Raw genomic sequence first — 24770 nt, 5'->3', positions numbered from 1 at the left:
TATTTGGTGATATCAGAGAAAAAAAATACGCAAGAGAAACATAATTTTATTGGCCCATGTCATAGATGTCTCTGCAAACGACATCTGCCTTTTCCCAGCTTAAATAGTGTGAAATGATGCAAAACTTAGTGCTATACAATAATTCAGCGAACGGGTATCCATATTGTTATGGCTATATTTCTGAAAATTGATTAGTCAAACTTACCATTTGTAAAATTTGAATTCTTCACACGCAGTATCGATTTTTTCTTTCCTAAACTTCTATTAAAAGATTAACTTCACTATTATACCATTGGCATGACCTATTCCTTATTTAAATATCTCAACTTTAGCTGAAACAAAATGAGAAAAGGGGAAGAAGTAAGTGAATTATCTAAATGAAGAAGAATTTGTTCAAATACAACTTCAAATACTGTTATTAATCAAATATCTTCTAAATAGAGGATCTGCCCTTACAATAAAATCTTGAAGCCATACATCAAAGTTTCGCCACCCCCTACTCTGCCCACTCCGCCCAATAGGATCGCAATGTTTTGAGCCAACAAACATGGCGGAAATGAAAGTAGCCAATCAGACGATGTCGGAAACGAGAGTAGCCAATCAGACTTGCCGATGCTCGGTTGTTTTTTGGCTTCATTATTTAATAGGATGAAGATATATATGGAACAGATCCTCTATTTTATAAGATCCTTGTTATTAATTGTTATTAATTTATTGATCTTATTTATTTCGAGTCTCTGTGATAATTAGTAGCTATATAAGGACAAATCAGTTTTTTTATTCGTGAATTAAGTTGATTTCACGAGAATTTAGCATATAAAATTTATATTTAGTATACTGCTTAGGATAGTGAATTTATATATTTCAAACTTGAAAGATATGCATAATGTGAAAGTGAAATAATTTATTTATCTTGTGCATTTTATCCAATATATAAACTTATATATAGACCTACTTGTAGTAACTGTGGTCTTTATTATTTAAATTATATATCATAACATAAGAATTTGTGGTAATCAATTTAAATTAGCTTTGACAGTGAAAGGCTAATTTGTTAACAAATCGTTCGTAATAAATTTGATTCGGTATCTTTACAATTTGTATCTGGGATAATTAAATATTGCATGCAGTTGAGAGGTTCGATAACAAGTATAGTAACATAATTTAAGCCTGTCTCTGTAATCGTAAAATTAGGAGACCAGAGAGTAGCCTATCAAACTCACCAAATTTAATCATGAGTACTATAATTAAAACTCTTTACAGCAAAAATGACTTTACTTTAATGTAAGTGGAAAGCAAATTATAATAGTGCGGTTTTACAATGTCATCTTTGAAAAAAAAAAATCTTTCAAATTAAACGTTGTCCTTTTAAATTAAATAAAAAAAATAGTGGAAATCACCATTATGAAAAACATAAAAGCAAACCTTGGGAAATAATAAAAACATGGCCAAGATCAAAATCCATTCTGTTCTATACACTGCTATTTGGTACAGCTCTGATTTCTGTCAAATTATAACAAATAATTTCAAAAGAAACATTCCATTGCTAATGTGACAAAGGATTGGTAACTTTCGACCATATAATTTTCGACTATTCCTAAAGAAACAACAATAACTTTTACAAGATCTTTATAAACACCTAGGATTTGGTCATTTTTCTATTGTATAAAACAAATTTCAACAGAATGCAATTGGACAGTCATTAAACTAATGATACAATTTTTACAGTTAACAATCAATAATAATAATAATAATAATAATAATAATAATAATAATAATAATAATAATAATAATAATAATAATAATAAAGAAATATATTAACACTATATAATTTAATCCTTACTTAAGGGATGAAAATTAACTCGTTGCAGTTACAATCTCATGTGATAAAATTCAGGAATGTATGCAGGGGTAGATCCTAGGGGTCTCCAAAATTTCTATTTTTATATAAATTTAGTCTAATTTTAGGGATGATTTTACAAATGTTAATATAATTTACCCTTAAATTGAATTTGGACCCAGTCCAAGCTTTGGACCTTTTCTGAAATAAATTCCTGCTTACGTGCCTGATAAAATTTATTCTTATTGTTAAACAACGAAAACAAAAACTGAAAATGAAGACATTTAAAGGTGAAGATGTTTCGGCAAATGAAACTATTCCCCTCAGGAACAAAAATGAAAAGGATCAAACTAATTTTAATCAATTCCACATAGGGCAATCATCAGGACGTAGACAACTGCAATGCCAATCCGGGTCAATTTACATAACTCTAAATGGTAGATGTGAAGTGAAGTGAAGCTTTTGTAACTTATACTATAGATTAAGAAACTATATGATATAATCTCCCTATTATGTAAATTTCTGCGTGGTTTTAGCCGTGTCTTCACATAGTTTGTCTGCCGATCTAAAGATGGCGCCACTGCTTCATTTATATAAACATTGGAATCATTACACCATCTTCTGGTCACCAGACATACTATTGGAAGACACGACTAAAACTACAAAGAGACTTACGTAATGAGGAGATTATATCTTATACTTCTTAATCTATATTTATACAGTATACTATACTTGATGAAATAATTTTCCAAGGTTTTTTTCTCAGTGACACTATTTACTATTTGTGAATAATTTATACTGTTTAGTTCCAAGTATACAATGCAATTATAATACAATTCTCTTACGTAAACTCTGTCCTTGCATATGAATATGCATATACGATCCGAGAATTGGAATGAATAAACTTTGCATAATTAGCTGAGTGGAAGACGCCATTGTTTGCAATAAATTGAGGTTATTTCTTGTTAACTGGGAGATATGTCACAGAGATACTTCCTTTCAACTTATATGATTAGATATGTTACATATCCAATATACAAATAATCAAATTACTTTCATATACGACTAATTTTATTACATTTCGAATACCAAGATGCAGTTTTAACTTAAAACTGGAGCTATTAAGAAGCTGTTGGCACGTATTAGTACGAGACATAATACAAACGTTTCTTCAATTAGTTAATTCGATTATCATTTTCAGTTTTCTTGCTTAAACTTATGAGAGCATGCATTCAGCTACTCAATGCAACTTTCATCTGACTCATCTACATGTTTGTGGCCATTGTAGTTAGTTATTCCACAACCCTTTTAAGATTTCAAAACATCTAAAATTTACCACTCCTTTACCTAGTTACTTTACAACATTTTCTTCAGTAAGAAAAAGAAACTTTTATATAAATTCTAAGGCTGTTGGAACTATATATGTCACTCTGACTCAGCTCTTTCTTAAATAATATTACATAAATTAACTGTACTATAGGAACATTAGATATGAGAAGACGTTAAAAAAATCGATTTCCGCTTGGAGTGCAGAACTTTTGATGTCGGTATAATTTTTTTTATAAATATGTTTTAGCTTTAATCATGCAAAAATGTGTTTGCTAAGTGGCTAACTAGTCCATAGTTAATCGTGAGACGGTTGGGATCTGTTAACTTGAACGATATCACACTCTGATCTACAAATTTCGAAATATTAGCAACATATATACCAAAATGCTATCTACGATTCACCCAACTTGAAGTTGGCTAACTGGCCATAACATTGCATGAAATGTAATGTCTAAGTTTTATTTTATTTCATAATTGCAATGTATGATAAAATGATTAATATTATATTCTGATAAGTTCTTGTTATTACCAAATATTAACTGCAAAATTTGGATAAAATCATGAAGATTCTTTCCTTTCTTCCTCTCAATGCTCAATGACATTCATGATACAATTTATTTTATTAAAAGAACCCATTTAAATGTGACATATTTCTATCATTTCGTTCAGACCAAAATAGAAGCTATGGTTGATCTAAAGTCCTATTTGAATATTTTAGAATAATTTTAATTTTATTAGAGATAACGTATACGGTAATAATTGAGAAACTCATTTCCTATTGAAAGAAAAGGACAAAAATAACCAGGATCTATGTCCCAAGAGGGAAAAAAAAGAAACAAAAACCGTATATATAATCGCTGTTAACCATGATCTAAGTGAAATATAAAGCAAACTTCATTTTCTACATTATCTATCATAGTTAACTTGGAGATGGTCATTATTAAAACAATGTAACTTGCTGAATTACTGTATTGTGTTTTATCACAATGAGTAAGGCTCCCACATTTCTAAACTTTAAACAAACAAGCAAACAAAAAAAAAAAACATATGAAAATTGACAATAGATTCATAGTTATACATTTGCTTCTTGCTCAAATATCAGAATTAATTACATAATAGTCAACACTTACCAAAAGTGAGTGACAAAAAGTAGATTATTCTTTTCACTTAAGTATCGATGACTAATAAACGTGGAGTACTTTTAAATATTGCATGAATGATATTATGTTTTGGAGGGAATCTGCACATTAGGAGTTCCGAACAATCCCTGGTAAAATAGACTATATAAATCTGGGGCTGTTCAGACTAAATCAGGATGTTTGGAAACCCTAATCATGAATCATAGTAGAGTCAGTGATGCAGTAAGGAAAAATATCTGCTGGAAATTTCGCTTCAATATAGATAACACATTCGAACAGAATATATAGATATTTTATATGCTCACTTGCTTTTATTTCGATCAGAATTTGACCTTACATTGTGTTCTTTTTTCAACTGACCCATATAGTTGTTTTGATGGCACTTTCAAGTTGCGCGCCATTAACAGGCTAACTGCATACTTACGTTATTGTTTTCTTAAGGCTGTGTCTAAGACCTGCGATGTGATAGAACTTCCCTATATAATAACGTAGCATATTTCTTGAAAAAGTATTAGGAAAACCATTTTCTACATTTCAGAATTCATCTAGACGTTTATTATTATTAATATTTTATGTTCGATTTCTCACTAGAGTAACACATATTAGAGCGCGTTGATTAAAATTTTTTTTTTTTTTTTCATTTGAAAGCTAGCTGCAGACTTTACCCCAAGACCTCCGCATTTGTTCGGCCTACGGCCTTGCACTCCTCATATCACTAGCATATCTCTAATTTTAAGTGATTTTGAGATATGGTTATCTTATTATAACAATGCAACCTCCACCCTTTTTGCCTCCCTTCGAACTGAAACATAAAAAATGCTTAAACACGTCTTTAATTAGTATGTCTCAACTCTTAAGGGATTTCGAGACATGGCCATCTTATTTTAAGAATTACGGTACAGCTCCACCATTTTTACTTCTTGTCTTTTTTCTTTCTTTAGTTCTAAGGGAAATATCTAAAAACCCTAAAACACGTCTTTAATTGTTTTAAATTAAAAGCCTAAATACCAACTTTCATGCCTCTAATTTTAAAGGATTTCGAGATATATCTCTTAAAGGATTCGTGACTTTCTCATCGAATTTCCAAAAATCCTTCTTTATTGGGACCTTACACCACAAATTCTATACCCTGTCCAAATTTCAAGTTTCTAGCGTCAGTGGTTTGGCCTGGGTGTTGATCAATCAATAAGTCAGAACTTCTTTTATATAGAAAGATAACAGTGTTTTATATAAACAAGGAACTTATTTTCTTTGTTGGTTCTCGATACTACGTATATAGGAAGTGACGATTCGTTCGAAGGAAATATGTAAGTACATATTTAACGACCTTTGTTCTGGAAAACAACCTCGTTTGTTACGAAAATTATGCATGGGTCAAAAAAAAGATCATATTCCTAGCGTTTCGTAGGATAGAAATAATCTTATCATTCGGAAAGTTACTTTTCTCTCCTAGTCGGGTTTCAAACAAATATTGGTAGACAGGACTCAATTAATTAAGTAATTAATGATTAATTAGAAAATTACAGTTCACAGTAATAAATATTCTTTTCAATAGCGTACGCAGAATTTCATCAAGGGGAAGACGGTTCAAGCTCCTAAGTTCATATCATTTCAGATGTTTATCTACATATCTTAATATAGTAAATGCTTTTTTTTACATATTATCTTGTTCAAAGGGGGTTAAAACTCAGACAGCCATGCGTACACTACTGGTTCTATTTAAGATAATGTTTTGTATCTTTCATCAACCAGTTTTCATGTTATGCAACTCAGCAGTGCATGCCGTCATTTTTACAATAGTGGTACTTGCATTTGATTGGTGATGTTCCAATGTCGTCAGTTGCTAGGACATTGTTACATACATTAACAAATATCACTGTACGTCGTGCTTTTCGGAGACATTCCCGACTAAAATGTTCATCACATTCCAGTTTTCCTATTTATAACAACTTCTTTTGAGACTGACGGATTTCCCGATGACCACTCTGCTGCTAACATGTTCTATGCCGTTGTCTCCTTTTGCCATCTCATGCGTGTGTGGACACTTGGGTCTTGTTTTTCATTACGTATTTCCACACTTGTGAAACATCCTGTTTCATGTGTTGTGCTGTATTTGCATTGCAAATGTTGCCCTAATTGCACAATTTTGTATCTGTTTGCGATATCGACTTGGTACAAATGAATTATTGATACTAGGTGGGAAACCTCTTCGTCCGTACCGATTTCGACCCATCTTTACTTGACAAATTATCCGTGAATCCCCGTGTTCCTTTGGGGAATCCCTTGCGAATGCATCGCAGGGTTTTAAAACATGTATTTTTAAATGAAGGAGGTATGACTTTGAAAGTGATTTTTTAAGACACACTAGACTAATACGTTGCATAGTTTTTTTGTTTTTTTTTAATATGCGCCTTTTTAAGTTCATTCTCACACTTTCGGCTGCTTATACCTCGGAAACAATGCGTTGTAGGACACAAATTTATTGAGATTTTTTTTTTCTCATTTTCATGCGAGGATTCACCTCGAGAAGTTTGTCGGTTGAAGTTTTTGACACCCGATATATATATATATATAAGTCAAGTAGGCGTGAAAAGTAAGGTGATCCAAAAACTTGATTTTGAGATAAATGAAATTTAAAGTTTGCTCTTTGCACCCCAAAACTCACGAAATCGTGAGTCAAGTTCCTTTGTAACCAGAGGTGATATGACATACCACTTTATACATACTGATGAAAAAAAATATGCTGTATTTCTTCACACATACCTCTCCATACAGATCCATACAAAATATATATTGATAAACAATAAAACAGTGACAAAAATTTTAATGAAATGGCCTAAACAGAGAAAAAAAGCCTCATGTTTGACAAGGCTTGTTATATAATAAAGACATTTATAAGTATATAACATCGTCTGATTTCTGATTTCGTCCAGTCATGCCTCCCTCAACCCTTCCCTCTTCAATGCCCTTTCCCCTATGCTTCTTATAACCGGGTGCTTTGCTCACTTACCATAACTTCAAAGATATGCATTCTTTATATTATTAGATCCAATATTTCTTGTTCTTTCTGCATTGCTTTCCTAGTGAGGATCAATCAAGAACAACGTTTCCTATCTGAAAAAAAAAAAAATATACCTGCGCCTCCCACGACCAAGAAACGAAATTCGCCACCTGCATCCTTATTCCCTCCAGTGCTATTATATTTCTTTATTAAAATTAATATTAATTATAAAATAAATTATGAAGCTAGTTTTAAAATAAAAAGTGAACATGAAGTGCTAAGACCTGAAGAAATTTTGAAATGCATACGACAAATAGTGCTTATACCATTTGCAGAAAAAACTCTGCATGTTACTATATATGAAGAAATGATTTCGGCTAAAAGTTTAAATACGACTTTAAATTTTATTTTGCCCTTTAACATTTCAAAATGGTCATGGTAATCAATATCGATAACACATTTATTTATTTTACTTTTTTAATAATTTTTTTTCGTACAGAACCATGATTTTTACCGCTTGTTTTGTTTAATATACATGCATTATTTACTTACAGTTTGCACGGAAGGAATACGAAACTCTGTTTTCACAACTAACAAAAGAACATCAAGAACTTCAACGCTCCTATCAGTTACTTCAGACACAAATTGGCAACAAGACTGATCCGGAAAGGGAAGGTAAAGTTCGTACAAAATTGGAAAACGAATTGTTTGTAGCACAAGCCAAAATAAGAGACTTGAAAACGCTTCTTGGGGAAAAGGGTATTGATAGCAACATAGTGGAAGAGAAAGGCAGCTTAAATTCCATCAATCTAGCCATGGCTGAGAAGATTAAACATCAACAGGACAGAGAGATGGAGCTACAGACTGAACTTCAGGAACTGCGTGACCAAAATGAACTGCTGGAGTTTAGAATATTAGAATTAGAAGAATGTCACGAGAAGGTAAGCGTTCTATACTAATGTTCTTCTCACTTGTGTATATTGTTATACAATCTGGAACTTTAATTTAGATTTCACTTATAAACTTACAATATCATACCTATAGTATTTAATTAATTGTATTATACCTAGGTATTTCTCAACACTTATCAATTAGACTTTTTAATTGCGTTTTTTCTTTGTGTAAGAATATGCTTGCTAATTAGTCCGAAGCCAAAGTTTTGTATTTCTTATACTCATGTCTGAATTAGAGCAAAGTTACTTTTTGGCTACCCTATAGATGTTAAATTAGAATATACCTCTAAATGGTTTAATTTCATCAAAATGTCAAGAATTATGAAATAAAAATTAAAACTATCATTTTTCATTGAGCTGTGAGCTGTAGTATATCTATTCATTTAGATTATAGTAATAATAATTTAACAAAAACCGATGAAATATAATTTAGCTTTATGTTTTGTCTTAACACTGATGCAGATTAATCTTATCTCAAATTTCTCTCCAAAACCTAATAGTAATAAATTTATGAAAATTTGTAAAGCATTTGAAAGCCTTTTAAAAAAGTCAGAATCAAAGATCTGTAAAGGTATAACATTAATTTTCAGTTGATGATTAAATTGAACTATTTAATTTAATTGTATGATTGAACACACAAGAATAAGATAATTTAATAATACAGTATATTATAAACAAAAAGTATGCGATTCAGATTGAAAGGGAAAACAAAAAATTCAATAGGTTATATAATTCTCTTTAAATATTACGGTATATTATCAATCATTTCAATATATATATATTTATAAATACATGGTGAGGCAACTAAAAGTGGCCCGGACATTAATATTGAATATCTTAATAATTAACAATATTTTACGGTTACTGGAGCTACTTTTTATTTAGCATTTTGTTTTTATTTTTACAATACACTACAACATTACAGTAGGATAATAACAACGATACCAAAATTACATTACAATTACAATTACGTGACAGTTACAAAAACTACAATTCTTGCTCCGAAACAATTTTTAGTTACCGCGCCTTGTATTTACATTATAATATCAATTGTTCAGTATAAACGGTAAAAGTAACGGACTGCAATCCAATAAAGAAATATTCTACAAGAACTTTTTGTTTCATTAATGTAGGTTGGAAAGTTATTATACAAACTTCGGATCCCTGTATTATCTTTGTCGTTAGGAACTAAATACAAAGTTATTTCTTTTTCTTTATTATTGAATTTCTGAAGTGACATTTTATCTTTTAGGCCTCCGTTCGAAGCCAAGGGCCAGATACTCGTGATGTTTGGACTGACACAGAAAACGATGATATTAGTGATTCTGGAGTACTTTCTCTGCCAACAAGTGAAGAAATTAGTAGCGATCTAGATGTTAGTTTATCAGACTTCAAGTTGGTAAGTACCGATGTAATAATAGTTCTACAGAAAAATTTAGGTTTAAATTTAAAATAAAAGTATCTGTATACTTTCAATAGCAGAATTTCTAAAAAGGTTTATTATTATTATTATTATTATTATTATTATTATTATTATTATTATTATTATTATTATTATTATTATTATTATTTATATAAGATAATCTTAAATATAGAAGCTGAAGAAAGTTTTCTTAGAAGAGTTCTGTATACACTTGTATATTCCAATTTTAAATATTTACCATAGACATTCAGTGCCCTTGCTTGTGTATCAAGTGTATAATTAATAATAATCTCCCAAATTTATTCGCAATGTTGTTATAAGTCATTTTACCATGCACAAAATCTCTCATGCAATGGTAGTGTCTAGTGTTATCATTATTCATTACGAAAATGTAAACACAAAGGTTAAAAAAGATTGGACATAGGATGTAGGATTGTCAGGTAAGCATAATTTACAATAGTTTGATTAGCCTCTTGTACGATCTCAACATGGTGGACAGCCTTAAATTTGGTTTTATAATATACTAGTGTCCAAACTATTGACTCACTCTGGTGATCTTTCTTTCTCAAATATCAAGAGTATCAGAAGAAAGATAAAGTTGTATTGTAATTAAACGCGGGATCTGAAGTACACGGAATAACGTATTTTAAAAGTTCGACAAGATCTGTAATAAGGTAAAACTGAAATCCTTTTCTACTTCAAGGAAGAAATAACACGTTTGGTAATTCTTCACAGTAGCTTGCGTCATTTCAACAACAGGTAGATGGCAAAGATGTGACCATTCTCTTGTTATTTTTATCATCCTTGAAAAAGATCGCTAGAGAAGATCGAAAATCTGGAAAATATATTGTAAAACTGGAATAAAATTAAACACGATTTGTTGTATTAGAAATCTAAATTATTCAAGAACTCAAACTCCAGTATTATAGCAAGAAAAATAGTTAAGAAACTTAGTAGAGAAAGAAGTTTTTTTTTCAATTTATTATACCTATAATCGTTAAGAATCTTACCAAAATTCTTCAGAGCTACTGAAGTACTTACGGACTCCATTATGTCTCTTGTCTCTAAGATTCTTGAAAAGGAGCCACATGAAACAAAGCCTTTCTTGTAAACATATCAATGAATAAATAATGATTGACTATACATTAAACTGATTTTTAAAAAAAATCCAATATGTACCCAATTCTTACCTATCCCAGTAATACTGTCTTTTGTATTACTTGATAAAAAACAAGGTACTAGATGAGGTTATGCTCAGAAAAAAATGTGCATATTTAGTACATTTTGTATTTTTAATGTTAATTTGGCTGTAGTAATATCTTTTGTTCATAGTAATAGTACGATAAGTGTTGAGGACTTATCTTAAAATTGCATCCGTAAGAGTTTTTATTGTACTGTCTCAATACCCTTTGTGTGCTTTTCAATTGGATTAAGTCACCCGTATGAAAATTGAATAACTTTTTATGAAAGCATCTTGGATATTTGTGGCGCAGGAGTTTTAGAAATGAAACTGACAACTTAAGGTAAAACTGGTTCCTCTTTGTTACTGAAGAATTCCAGCAAATGAGATTTCCTGATGGAGCATTGGAAGCTAAAACATCCTGTGTAGAAAATCTACGTACAAATTGAGGCATATACATAGTTTGTCCACATAGGAACATTTTGTGTTTAAAAATCGTAGGTTCAATTTCATTACTCTTGAAATATAAAAGTGCAATTATCATTCGATTTTCATGTAAGTGACTTAATTCCGTTGAAAAAGACTACAGCAAGAGTAGTTGAAACAATACAGCGAAAGTTCTTAGCGAGACATTTTTGAGGTAAGTTTTCAACACTTACCATATTTCAAATTCTGTAATAAAAAATCACCAATTACTCTCTTTATGTAAATAAATTTCTAACATTTTATTTTTTCTATTTACCAAGTTATTTTTATTTTTTCAATGGTTATTATTTTTAGTCTTTAATGGTAATTATTTTTAATTTCCTCTTTGTATAGGAGGCGAGGCACGAAGAAGTTAAAGATAGGTTGTTACAACTAGCGAAAAATTTAACGAACACAACAGACAAGTGTTGCCTGCAGCAAGTTTTAGCTTTGCTTGAGACGTACGAAGCAAGGCTAGAAGGTTTGGAGAAAGGCCACACCTCTACTAGTGATCAGAAACATCAGTTGAAAAGTATTTTCGAAGCGTCTACTCTTTTAACTATGGTAAGGACAGTATGATTTTCCACAAATTTTACATCACTTTATCTGTGTTACCAGTAGTGTACGCAGGAATTTATTTCTGGGGGTTTCAAACTCAATATGAGGGTATTTTATATATTAAAATTCCTAAAATTGCCCCTAAAATTAGACTTAATTTACACAGAAGTCGAAATTTCGGGGGTATCCGGACCCCCAGGACCCACCCCTTGCGTACGTCCCTGTGTGTTACTATAGAACCAACCGCGATTTGTATCTAGTTCATAAGTATATCCTATCGTATTAAAAGAAAGGAAAAAAGCACACACGTACTAGTTACATGCTTTCTGAGATGATAATAATCACTGAATAAGTAATTATAAACTGCAAGATGCCATTATTGAAAAATTTATTAAGCCAAAGACGGGATCATATGTCATTTATTTATCTTGTCTAGCTGTTAAAATTGCAAGATTTTACTAAAGATGAATAGGAATAGACATTTTCCATCCTTTTATCCTAACGCATGATACTCGTTTTTCAAGTAGCTTACAAAACGTGAGTAGTGACTATCCATTCCAAAGTACACGGGACATTCAGTTCCTGTCCCACAGATGTTGACGCTTGTCTTCCTAAATGTTTACGAATATAACAGATATATATGACGCATAAAGAACACACTTATGTTTATGTATGTTTATCGAATAAAGAACTACTTACTTCTGCAATAATAGATCTAAAAGTAACATTTCTATCGTTGAATTTATCATAGATTTTTTATGAATTATTTTTAGAGCTCAAAATATTAGATGTATTAAGACTTTCAACAATCGAAATTTGAGATGTAATGGTGTGATTAAAATTCCATAGGGATTTTGATAAAAATCAATCCATCTATATTGAATTAGACTTCAAGTAACATAGAAAACTTGTCATATACTGAAGAAGCTAATCAAGTTGGCTACAAGAGTTTTCTCAATACATTAGATTGTTGCCTAATTGTTGCTTCGGTAACAAATATAAATATCCTGATGGGCTCAATTTTTCTATAATGTAAACAAACATTAATATGATTCCAACGTAATTTCTTTCAAAATTGAAGCAAAATTTTCTAGTTTTAGTTTCGGAATTGAGTGATGCATGACATAGTGGAGAGATAAGCTATAAAACTTGCACCTTAATATAACTATAAAATGGTAAGAAAATCTTATTAAATACTGGGTTATTATTTTATATTTCTACTATACACAACTATTAAGTTGTACATGGTAGAATGTCCAATGATGTACTCAATGAACTTTTACCGATAAATTTCACACCTGAGAGACATATTTGTGTGCAACGCAAAGAGGACAACAAATGTTGTCAAAAACCATTAACTTTTTTTTTTCATTCAATCTTTGTAAATAGATGTATTTTTGAAGCTGATTTTCTGACACTTCTACGGCTTTTATCTCATCAGGCTTGTATAATAAGGACGTAATAAAATATATGTTAATACTGCGATAGAAGAAAGATAAAAAAACTGCACAAGAGAGACATAACCAACATTTAAAAAAATAAATTCTCATCAATTTGAAAGGTGATTTTTTTTCTATCCTTTAAAACTTTACTCTTAAAAGAACCTTTCAACATTTTTCCCTAAATAAACGAGCCTGCAGTCATAAGTTTCAGAGATGGCTGAAAATTAACTTCAAATGTAATCTGTTTAGAAGACTTACAGCAAAAGATTAGTGCTTTATTTACAGTAGAGCTTTATCACAAAGAGGTTGTATAGATGAGAAATACGCACTTAAGCATATACAATATAATGGTGACTAAATCAGCGTAGCTGTGCTGTATGAAATTGAAGGTTGAGCTTCCTTCAGAATCAGGTATGTGTGCCATGACACATGCATTATTACTGCCAAATTATATAAAGCAATTGCAGTGTTAAAGTATAGCAGAACTTTTAAGTTCATTGACAGAGTTTTCGTAGCTTGGATAGTCTTACTCTTCCAAGATCGCTTTCGTTGATTCTAAAAGAAACCCTAGCCAGAACCTAAAACAACAGGCGAGAAAATTTTGAAATGGCCTAAGCTTCTCTAGCTTTTTTTTTTCATCATCTTCAATAAAATGATTTTTTGGAAGAAGTCGACCAGGCTCTATGCATTCATTCCTCTTTTTAATAGATAAAAAGGGATAACATCGGTTTGATGTTGTTGATTGCCCGTAAATCCCGACACATTTCTGCAGTGGCTTATTTCCACAATTACATCACAAAAGAAAGGGGAATAATACAGTATTGCACTTTATTCAAACACTATCCGGTCTGATAGTGTAGAATACTTGTACACTGTAAACATAATATAGTAAATTCGATGTTTTTTAGTTTATAATTAGGATTTTCAAATGGAATTGGCTGCTATACAAATTTTGTCCGTTGCTTCCGATATAGGAAAACCGTCAGATCGAGGGGTTAGTGTATGTTGAAGATTGCTTGATGAAGCTTCGGGAAGATAATGAAAAACTTCAGTTAGGATACCTGGCTCCGAAGCGAAAGAATATCAATTGACTTGCTATTGTACTTTTCCAATATTAATACGGCAGTTCTTCCTATCTTGAAACTCGATTTATTATCGTACTTGCTGTAAGACAAATAATGCCGATTCTCACAATAGGAAGATTTTATTTAAAAAAATTCTGGGTACCCACTTAAAAAAAGAAGTCCAATGTTCCTGTTCATTCATAAAAGGAAATAAATTATTTCTAGTTATTTGAGATGGTTATTTCAAACAAACAAACAAACAAACAAAAAACTAAAATGCCTGAGATGGAGTAGAGAAAATATGGATTTTCAAAAGAGAGATAGATGGACAAGTTTTTCTTTTTGAACAAGATTGCAAATGTCACTGAACATCATACATATAGCAAGATCAAAACCTCTAAGGTGGGCAAGAGGCGTCACTCAAATAACAAATACAAGCTGGGATACTTAAAAAAAAAAAAAAAAAAAAAAAAAAAAAGATTACTTCGTAGGCCAGGAAGAAACCTGAATGACTATATAAAATAAATGGTGAGTAAGAACAACTTTGATTGAATTGGATTGACATACAGGCAAGATGAATCTTTGGCCTTTGTAACTCACTGCTGTTCATTCTAGCTTTGAGAACGTATAACTGAAATAAAAATAAAATCTGATCAATGGAAACACTTATTATTAATAATCTCTGTTTCAGTTTCGACAATACTAACGTTGCCTTCATTAGACACATTATCTGAGAAGGCAGTGATATACTGCCGAAACTGAAACACAGGTCATTAATAATAAGTGTTTCCTTTGATCAGATTAATTTTTATTTCAGTTGGATTTTGTAAGCTATAGAAAATCAGAGTAATACAGTATTTGTGACAACATGACAGTTTTTATTCCACAAAGTGTGATCAAAAAGAACGGTGAATGTAGTATTACATGAACGGTTGTTGTATCCATTTCAACTAGTAAGGCCGGTAGCCTACACCTTTGGTACCTGCAAAAAGGATGCCAAAGAAGCTCACGAAATGTCAAAATCACTATATGGCGATGAAGCGGTGGCATTACAAGTGGTGCGAACAATTCAGAAGTTGCAAGGAGTCAGTTGAAAACGAGCAACAATCGAGACGTCCTTTGACATCAAAAACAGACGAAAACGTGCGAAAAATGCCATAAATGATTTGCTCAGATGAATGACTATTCGAGGAATTTCCAAAGAATTATACATGTTTTGTGAATCCGCGACAAGCACTTTAATCGCCGATTAAATGGGCAAATGGCTTTCTTCTTTACCACGAAAACGCACCGTGCCACACCTTGCTTTTAATCCGTGAGCTTTTATCCGAAAAAAATATTTCTGTCTGTCCACATTCGCTGTGGTCTCCAGATATAGCACCATGTGACTTCTGGCTATTCCCAAAAATTAAAACCGTGCTTAAAGGAAAACTCCATTGACTCCATTCTTGACATTGAGAGGGCTATGACAGAGCAGCTGAACGCCCTTCCAAAACAAGCCTTCCACAAATGCTTCCAGTCATGGATTCAACGTTGGGATAAATGCACTGCTAGTCAAGGCCAATACTTTGAAGGAGATTAAATCAAATTCCATTTAAGCTTATTATTTTATTTCTAATAAAGTTATGCAACGTAATTTTTGATCACACATCATATTCTGTCTTTCTTTTTTTTTTTCCTTATCTTATAATAACGATCTCCAGTTAACGGGAACTGTTTCGTGTGTTTTCATATGTACATATTTTTTTCAACTAAACTGTTATCTTTTGAATGGTTGATAACAATATTTTTAGCGATATTGATTGAAAACTTTAGTCAGGACTTCAATTTTCCCTATACGTGTGGGATTTAAATATTGCTTATTTTATAAAACTTTGAAGTCGCAAAAAGACAAAAAGATAATATTATAATATTTTTCCTACTTGCAGGATACATCAAAAGAACCTTATCTACCTTCAATCATGGACAAGTTACAAACCTATCAGGACAGAGGACTGTCACCAGATTCTACAGTATTGAACAAAACTCCTGCCAAAGAAAGTAAGTCGTTAGTGTTTGAGCATGTGACTTTCAGTGACGAAGTGTCAGTGCAGCAGGACAACAGCAATAATAAAGAACCCTCAGACACTAACAGCAAAACAGAGGAAACGTGTAGAAGATCAAAAAGTGTCGATAGTCACCAGCATTTACAGGAGAGTGGTATCTTTGATAGTGATTTACCAGAGTACGTGCATCAATCAACGCAAACCGAAACAACAGAACAAGACACCGTTGCAACAGCCTCCGCTCTTCTTCAAAAGCCACAAATTTTAGAATTGACAGCGGAAATAGAAAAGCTGAATAAATTCCGTGAAGAGGTAGAAAACACCAAGAGAGGACTGCGTGCTGTTAGTTTAACAGATGTTCGATCACCTGAACCTGTTCTTCCTGTGAAAACATCTAAATCTAGTGGCTCTGTGAAAGATTTACGGGAAAGTTTCCGAGAACTGGTAACCTCCAAAGCAGTGGCTGATGGTGAACTTCATTTGCTACGGGAGAGATTGAAAACTTTGGAAGAGAAAGTTTCTGTGTACGAAGCCAAAGGTGATGACCATGTGAGAAAGTGGTCAGAGAAGTTAAATCATGAAGCGTGGCTTAAAGTTCAACTCAAAGAACTTCGTGAGAAGGTCACCAAGTTACAGTCAGAAAATCAAAGACTCGAGGAGGAGAGATGTGAATTTGAGGAAGCTGAAAATGATACAAGGCTTAAGTACCAAAAGTAAGTGGACTATTCTTTCTGAATATTTCTAAACTGTATGTCATATTTTTAAACTCTGTCGTATTTTTGGAATGATATTTCGAAGTTAGCATATTACGCAAGGGAATGTAGAAGGGGAAGAAAATGTGCAACATTTAGAGAGCGAAGCAAGATTACTGTAAAAGTGGGGGGAGAAAGAAAGAGGGGTAGAAAAACATTTAATTATTTAAAATGATCCAAGTTAACATTTTCTTTCTTTTTTTAATCAGGTATTCTTTAGGACTTTAGATCTAACTTTATGTTCCTATATTTCGTTGTATTTGTATCTTAAACCCTTTATTTCCCATACAAAGATGTGAGATTTATTATTCGAAATATCCTGCGAAATCTTAGAAACAATAGGAAGAAAATAAAAGTAGTAATTTTATGTTATTTAACGAAAGTAATTCAGTCATAGTATAAGTAACCGAAACCATTCAGGTGAACTCTTAACGACGCAATACATAAGGTAGATCATTCATCACTTTTCAAATAGACGTAAAAGTTGTTTGCAAAAAGTCATCAGAACTCGATCTATTTATATATATTTGCTACGCTTTAGTGGCAAGACATATTGAAATGCAATTGGACTGAAAAAATCTTAATATTAGATATATATTACTATTTGTTATCTTAATAACTTCAACACAAAATAACTGTGTGGTTTACATTATCTTTTAATGTTTACATTATAGGAACTGTCTTATTTAATTTTCTTATTGAGAAAATCTTTTCGTTGGTTGGTTGGTTGGATTATAATTTAGCGTCCCTTTCAGCACCAAAGACCTGCAATTCAAGATGAAACCCGAACTACTCTAATGTATTCAAATTTCAAGGCTCTCCCACTAGGAATCGAACCCGGGACCCGTGTCCAAAAGGCTAGCCACTAGATCAGCGGGGAGACTGAGCATCTTTTGTGTTGAGTTTAAATTATTCTATTTGCTTTGAGGCTATCCTATGGTCTGATCTAAACTTATTACGTCTTTCTAGGATGGAAGAAAAAGTGAAAGCAATGAATGAGAAAAGATTTATCTTGCAAGCCGAGCTTCAGGAAGACAAGAAGATAATCTCTCAGCTGAAGACGACCCTCTCTGATTGCCAGAAGAAGATGAAAGAAGCTAAGACTGAAATGAGCTATTGGGAGGGCCTCGTTCAAAAGTATGAACAACGAAATTTTGAACTGGAAGAGCTAGAAGTTGATCTGCGTTATAGACTTCAAACATTAGAAAATTCCGTCCCTTGTATTGTGTTATGGAATCTGTGGTGCTTATTTAATCCCCAGTGTAAAGTGACGGGTACTACTTCTTCTAGTGTAAGTTACCTTTGTAGCACAAGCTCGTCCACATGTACTGATCTAGTATTATATACGGCTCCAAAGGTTGTGTTTACGCCATGCGTGCAGAACAGTAGTAGATTATCCCTGTGTGAACAAAGTACTCAGACGGATAATGAACTAGTTTGTACTTCTATCATCAACAGTATTGAAGGTCCTTCAGATCTTAGTAATTCATGGCTTAATACCTTAATGCTAAACAACACAAGCTCCGACTCAAGTGAAAGTTTACAGCTAGTGTTTCATAATTCAAATCAGAGTATTATCGAGACAGAGCAGTTATCTCCTTTGTCACCTTTAACCGACACGGATTCCAAGGACTCTAACATTCCTCTAATCACCTCTGATTCTTCAGAGAGTACAGAACAACAGGGTAAAGATAGTGTAGTTGAAGATTCGAAAGTGTTGACCGTATCTAATGGTTGTGATCAAAAGAGTACGGACTTAGTGGAATCAAAATCGGCTTCGAATTTGGTGAACGAAAGTCAGTCCAACACGAGTGTATACGAGGATGCTAGTGAAATTGTTATTACTGTTAGTAATCAAAGTGAACCTGTTGTTGCCGAAAGCTGGTCGCCGGCTTCGTGTAAATGTGATAAATGTGAGATTGGTAAAATGGGTATGAAGCCTGATTGGTTATCTGTAAAGAGTGAAAATGAAAAACTACAAAAGAAGATCTCTGAAATATTGGAAGAGAAGAAGTTATTAGCGGATGAATTTGAAGATCGTGAGAAGAAATGGAAAGCTATTGAGGCGCGTTTGAGAACCAGAGTAGACGAGTTGGAGACAGATATTGGTAAATACCAAGATCTGTTCAAGAATGAGAAAGCAGCATTAAAGAAAACCTTTAACAAAGAATTGGTGGTAGCTAAACAGAAGGAAGAAATTCATTTAAGAAAAATATCTGAGCTGCAGGAGGAAATTAGGACTACAAAGAGGCAACTGGAAGACACTTCCTTATCTTTGGCGCTAGATTTGACAGACTTCGATGCTGATGAACAAATTTTGAAGGAAACGAGTCGTATCATTCCAGGATGTGAAGATTTGGCAGTGGGTGATGTTGGTGATCTTGCAGCTAGAGATAAGAATGCGCTAGGAAGCATGAGACAGTTACTCGAATCCGAGGAGCAGTTAAAACAAAAGATATTAGAATTAGAAAAGAAAGAAGTAGCTTACAAGGAAACGTTACAACAAGCTGATGAAATTTGGGCTAAAATGGAAGGAGATTACCAAAAGAAAATTGCAGCGTTGGAGGAAAGTGAAACTGCTCTGAAACAGAAAATTAGCCGACTTGAAGAAAGTGAACAGCGCCTCAGGCAAACCGTGCGTCTCAGCAGAAGATCAAGTGATGTTAATTTTGGAGATCTATTAGAAAGACTGATGGAGGTGGAGAAGTCAGAACTAAATCTCAAGGATAAAGTGTACGCGCTAGAGAAAACAAAAGGGGAGATGAGTATTCGTCTTTTGGAACAAGAGCATCGAGAAGAACGACTGAAAGCTGAATTACAGGATCAGGAGGAACTTTTGCACAAAATGCGTGAACTTGAGTTGGAAAACAGTAATTTAATGGAAGAGATGTCGCAAGTTGAAAGTCTTAAATATCAGATTAAAGAACTACAGCAAACTGAAGCTTTCTTAAAAGGACGTATCGAGGAGTTGGAGGTAACCGAATCATCTCTGCGTGAGACGTTAGCAGAAGCAGATTCCATACTTGCTAGTCGTGAAAGGAAATTGAAAGAGGAAAATAATAATTTAAGGGACGAAGTTCAAAACTACAAGAACACGCTACAGGATATTCAACTTCAGTTAGAGGGTCACATAAAAGAACAGGCGAAACTAAAACTTGAACTGGTGAAATCGCATAAGAAATGTGAGGAAATGAAGCAAGATGTGCAAGAAAAGCAGAGGGCCTTGGACGAAACTGAAAGTTCCATGAGATCAGAGGTAAGTGTTATTATTTATACAGTTAACAAGCTATAAGATCTAAGCCTCTCAGCAAGGCTGGGTTCAGAAAATAATTTCAGGAGATTTTTTTGTTTCAAAAAGAACTAGAGAGATTTTAAAATATCTTAAAATATAATCTTATCCAATAGAAACTTCAAGAGGAAAAGTTCAAAGAGAAAGATTCTTATCTCCATACATCTCCCATGGTACAGCCTTGCTTGCATAATATTTGCAATAAAGTATGTACTTCGACGAATATAATTTTAAGATAAAAGATAAAGCATTCGAGGTTCCATAATAAAATCTTTCAGAATGATTAATAGTTATACGTAGAGCTGAAATTCAGTAAGGTTTCAAATTATAATATCTTAAAGATAGCGATAACAACAATAGTAATAATGAAAATGAATTAAAATGAAATATTTAGTTTTGCGTTCCAGTTTATGCCCTGTGACATAAAGGAGACAGATGATTAATGAAAGTGAATGATTATTTTTAAAAAAATAATGAAATGAGAATGCGGGAGGACACTGAAAAACCTGGAAAAAATTATACGGACAACAGTGTTATTCATCAAAATTCACATGGCTTGGATCGAACCAGGGGCTCATCGAACAAAAGGTCAGCAGTCTACTACTGAACAATCACATTTGCAATAGTAGTAATAACAATAAAGGTGAAGAGGAAGAACAATAAAACATAGCACAAAAAGTTCATTGCATGATCTAGGGTAAATTCTAAGATACATCAACTTAGGTAGATTTTCTCCTGATATTCCTCTAAGCTACACTCACTTAATGAAAGGTATTATACGTACAACTGTAGGATCGGAGCCTTTTGATCACCGGAGATTAACTATTTTAAAGAGATAGGTAAGTTAAACCAAAATCTATTCGCTGGCATACAAAGAAAATGTTCAACTAAAACTATAATCTCAATAATCTACAACCTCGTGATAATAGAATAAACAGAAACTGTATATAATGACTATTGTTTCATTTGTCATAAATATTTCTGTAACTACACTGAAATATTTTAGGTATTTTCGTGGAATTCTCCGAAATTAATATTATCCTCTCATGATAATATTCTTTGTTATTCTTTTGTACGTATTTTGCTGAAGGTGACAGATAATGAGATGTCTAAGTGATTTTTTTTTAATACATAAATAAAGAAAATATTTCTGAAATATCTCAGAAACCTCATTATCTACTAATAAACGTCTGGATCTTAAGAACGTAATGAAATTGTTAGTTTCCGACTTAAGAATGTATTGGAAGATTCCTTGTAATCGCAAACAAGTGATGTCCGTTTATTCATTTTCCTTCAAACATAGAAAGGTATTAAGAAACAAGACTGCTTATTGTTATTTTTTAAGGATAATGTGGCTTCATCGGACTTTTTATTTTTCGAGAAAAACTATTTCGGTTATTGATTATCTTCTCATTAAGTATAACCGTGTGATATGTAGAGAATAGTTACTTTCTAGTTTTCAATATAAAAAATGAAATAGCTACACGAATTCAGAAATTTTAAAGATCAATATACGCTCACAATACAGCAAAGGCATTTTAGGTGTTCGAAATGCACGCGAGTATTTAAAAGACAGGAAAAAAAGTACTTATAATCTTGTCAAATGCAAAGATTAAGCAAGTATCAACTTACACAACATGACTTAATAGGGAATAGCATATTCCACAAAATTAAGCCAGATTAGACAAACAGGCAGGTTAACAAGTTTTACTGTTTTAAATTTGTAGTAATATTATTCATATATATGCATACATAAAACAAGTTATTATTAAATATTATTTTTCTTTTCTTTTACATCATATTTTTCCTCTTTCCTTGCAGGTTGTGAGACTTAGAAGTCAATTAGCAAGATCACATTCCCAAATGAGTGAATTAGAATGTACAAACAGCGAACTCAAAGAAGAAGTAGATACATTAGAAGTAAGCACGCATCTATTTTCTAATTTCTAAATATATTACGTTAGTTTTATTAATTTATATTCAATTTTTATCTATATATGTATGTTTAGGAGGTAGAGCACAAAACGATAGCCTATTTGTTTCTTAAACAGAATATATACATAGAACATATACATAGAACCTTAGGCGGCGCCAGGATTTTGGTAATGTGGGTGCAGGCTAGGATGGGATAACACTTCCTAACATTGTTGCCAGAACGCTCTGCACTATTAAGCCTTAAGATCCCAAAAATAATCCCTAAGTTTTACAAAAAAAAAAAAAAAAAAAAAAGGTATGATAGCAAGTAACTTATGAAAGACCTAAGAAGTCACCCAAGTCTGGCCAAACCTCTAGCCACAACACTGCTTTCCAGAGCCTAAGTCCAAAACGTTGATCCTAGATCCTTAATGACATGTGGAGAACAATCACAGAATATAACAAAAAAGAAGATAAAAGTAAGAAAAACTGGCATACTACAAGGTACCAGATTCAAGCTTGAGTAAAGTACACCTTCACCAGAACAGTAACAAAAACTAATGGATTAGCCTAGTAGCCATGCCCTCTAGGTGTAGCAGACAACGTAACGGATTCGCGTACCAATGTTCATTTTAACAGGGGTTCCAATCATGTCTACATAAGGTGTTTTTTTAAATAAAGAATCTACATTTTACTGACAAAGAGCATCCATGCTTGAATGTAAGAAATTTATAAATATATCTTAGCTATGTATTCATATATGCATCCTTAGATTCAGCATTTTTTGAATAAAGAAAAGAAATTTGGATACCATAGATATAATCTCCTTTCCACTCTTAGGGACGGAATGTTTAGAAACACTGAAACATGTTTATCCTTATTTTTAATTAATAGTTTATTTACTGAATATTAAACTTCCATCTTAACATAATCCTTATTTTCGGCATTTTCTGTTTGAAATAATATATCTGTATCCTGGTACATTGTATTATTTTAAATAATGTCAAGTAATTTTTGAGATGTCAACTTGGAAGTAAATCTATAATTTTTTAAACACTAATAAGAAGAAATTTTTGAAATGACGAATCTATTGTCTTTGATTTGTTTGCAATGCTGATTTTCAAATTAGAAGCCAAGATTAATTTAAATTGCTATTTCCAGACAGTAGAGTACGCAAAATTTCATCAAGAGTTTGAAGTTCCCAACTTCATATCATTTCAGTATATATATATTCCTGTCACCACGGCATGGCGCGTCCTCAGGTTGCGGATCGAGGAGAAGGCCTCTAGATATAGAGGTTAGCTGCGAATATACTGAATAAGCAGTCGCGGACAGCCGACTAGGAGTGGTCCTCCAGCTTGGGGGTTTGGGTAGGGCTAACAACCTCATCCTGTAAAAAAAGCACTTGTTCAGAAATATTCACAAAAGCCTCGGACAAGGACTGATAACTTGGCACGACCTCAGCAAAAGAAAATGGAATGAGATTTGGAACATGGAATATTAGGAGTCTTTATAGGACAGGCGCGTTAAAATCCGTAACGAGTGAGTTAGAGAAATACAGGATGGACGTAGTAGGAGTTCAGGAAGTTAGGTGGGATGGAAATGGATCTGTGAATTCCGGAAATTTTACGTTCTTTTACGGGGAAGGAAATAAAAATCACCAGTTAGGAACAGGGTTTTTCGTTCATAAACGTATATTACCAGCAATTAAATGGGTTGAATTTGTTACTGACAGAATTTCTTTTATTACTTTTAAGGGACGGTGGTATGATATTATTGTTTTAAATGTACATGCCCCAACTGAAGATAAGGATGGCGATATAAAAGACAGTTTGTAACAAGAAGTGGAACGGATATTTGACCAACTCCCGCGATACCATATGAAAATTCTATTAGGGAATTTCAATGCGAAGGTAGGACGAGAGGATATTTTCAAACCGATTATAGGGAACGAAAGTCTGCATAAGGAACGTAATGACAATGCTGTTAGACTCGTGAACTTTGCAAGATCCAAAAACCTAATCGTGAAGAGTACAAAATTCCCTCATCGCGACATTCATAAATACACTTGGACATCACCAGACAGGAAAACACATAATCAAATTGATCACGTTTTAGTAGATAGAAGAAGGCAATCTAGCATAATTGATGTCCTGTCGTTTAGAGGGGCTGATTGTGACACTGACAACTACCTGGTAGCAGCGATAATACGAGAGAGGTTATCGTTGAATAAAGGTAATATTCATTGTCCGAAAACGGAGAGATTCAATTTAAAGAAATTAGAAGAGAGCCAGGTAAGAGAGAAATGCCAGATTGAAGTTGCGAATAGATTCTCGGCTTTAGAAGATTCGGAGTGCACTAGTGTTGAGGATACCT

General features: G+C 32.8%; 1 protein-coding gene across 8 annotated transcripts in view; it reads left to right on the top strand.

Annotated features, from left to right (window-relative positions):
* LOC145689749 (uncharacterized) overlaps nucleotides 1-24770 on the top strand; it is a 506237-nt gene that overhangs the window by 440370 nt on the left and 41097 nt on the right. For all 8 annotated transcript variants that reach the window (XM_081763962.1, XM_081763950.1, XM_081763957.1 and 5 more), the window contains 6 exons: nucleotides 7864-8250; nucleotides 9515-9661; nucleotides 11685-11894; nucleotides 16323-17152; nucleotides 18161-20447; nucleotides 22302-22400. In XM_081763962.1, coding sequence (XP_081620088.1) covers nucleotides 7864-8250; nucleotides 9515-9661; nucleotides 11685-11894; nucleotides 16323-17152; nucleotides 18161-20447; nucleotides 22302-22400 — 3960 coding nt within the window. The remainder of the gene's footprint in view (nucleotides 1-7863; nucleotides 8251-9514; nucleotides 9662-11684; nucleotides 11895-16322; nucleotides 17153-18160; nucleotides 20448-22301; nucleotides 22401-24770) is intronic.

Source organism: Thermobia domestica, chromosome 1, assembly GCF_964235325.1.
Source record: "Thermobia domestica chromosome 1, izTheDome1.hap1.1, whole genome shotgun sequence".
Taxonomy (NCBI): domain Eukaryota; kingdom Metazoa; phylum Arthropoda; class Insecta; order Zygentoma; family Lepismatidae; genus Thermobia; species Thermobia domestica.
The sequence above is the reverse complement of the archived record's forward strand: the minus strand, read 5'-3'. Positions and strand labels throughout refer to the sequence as shown.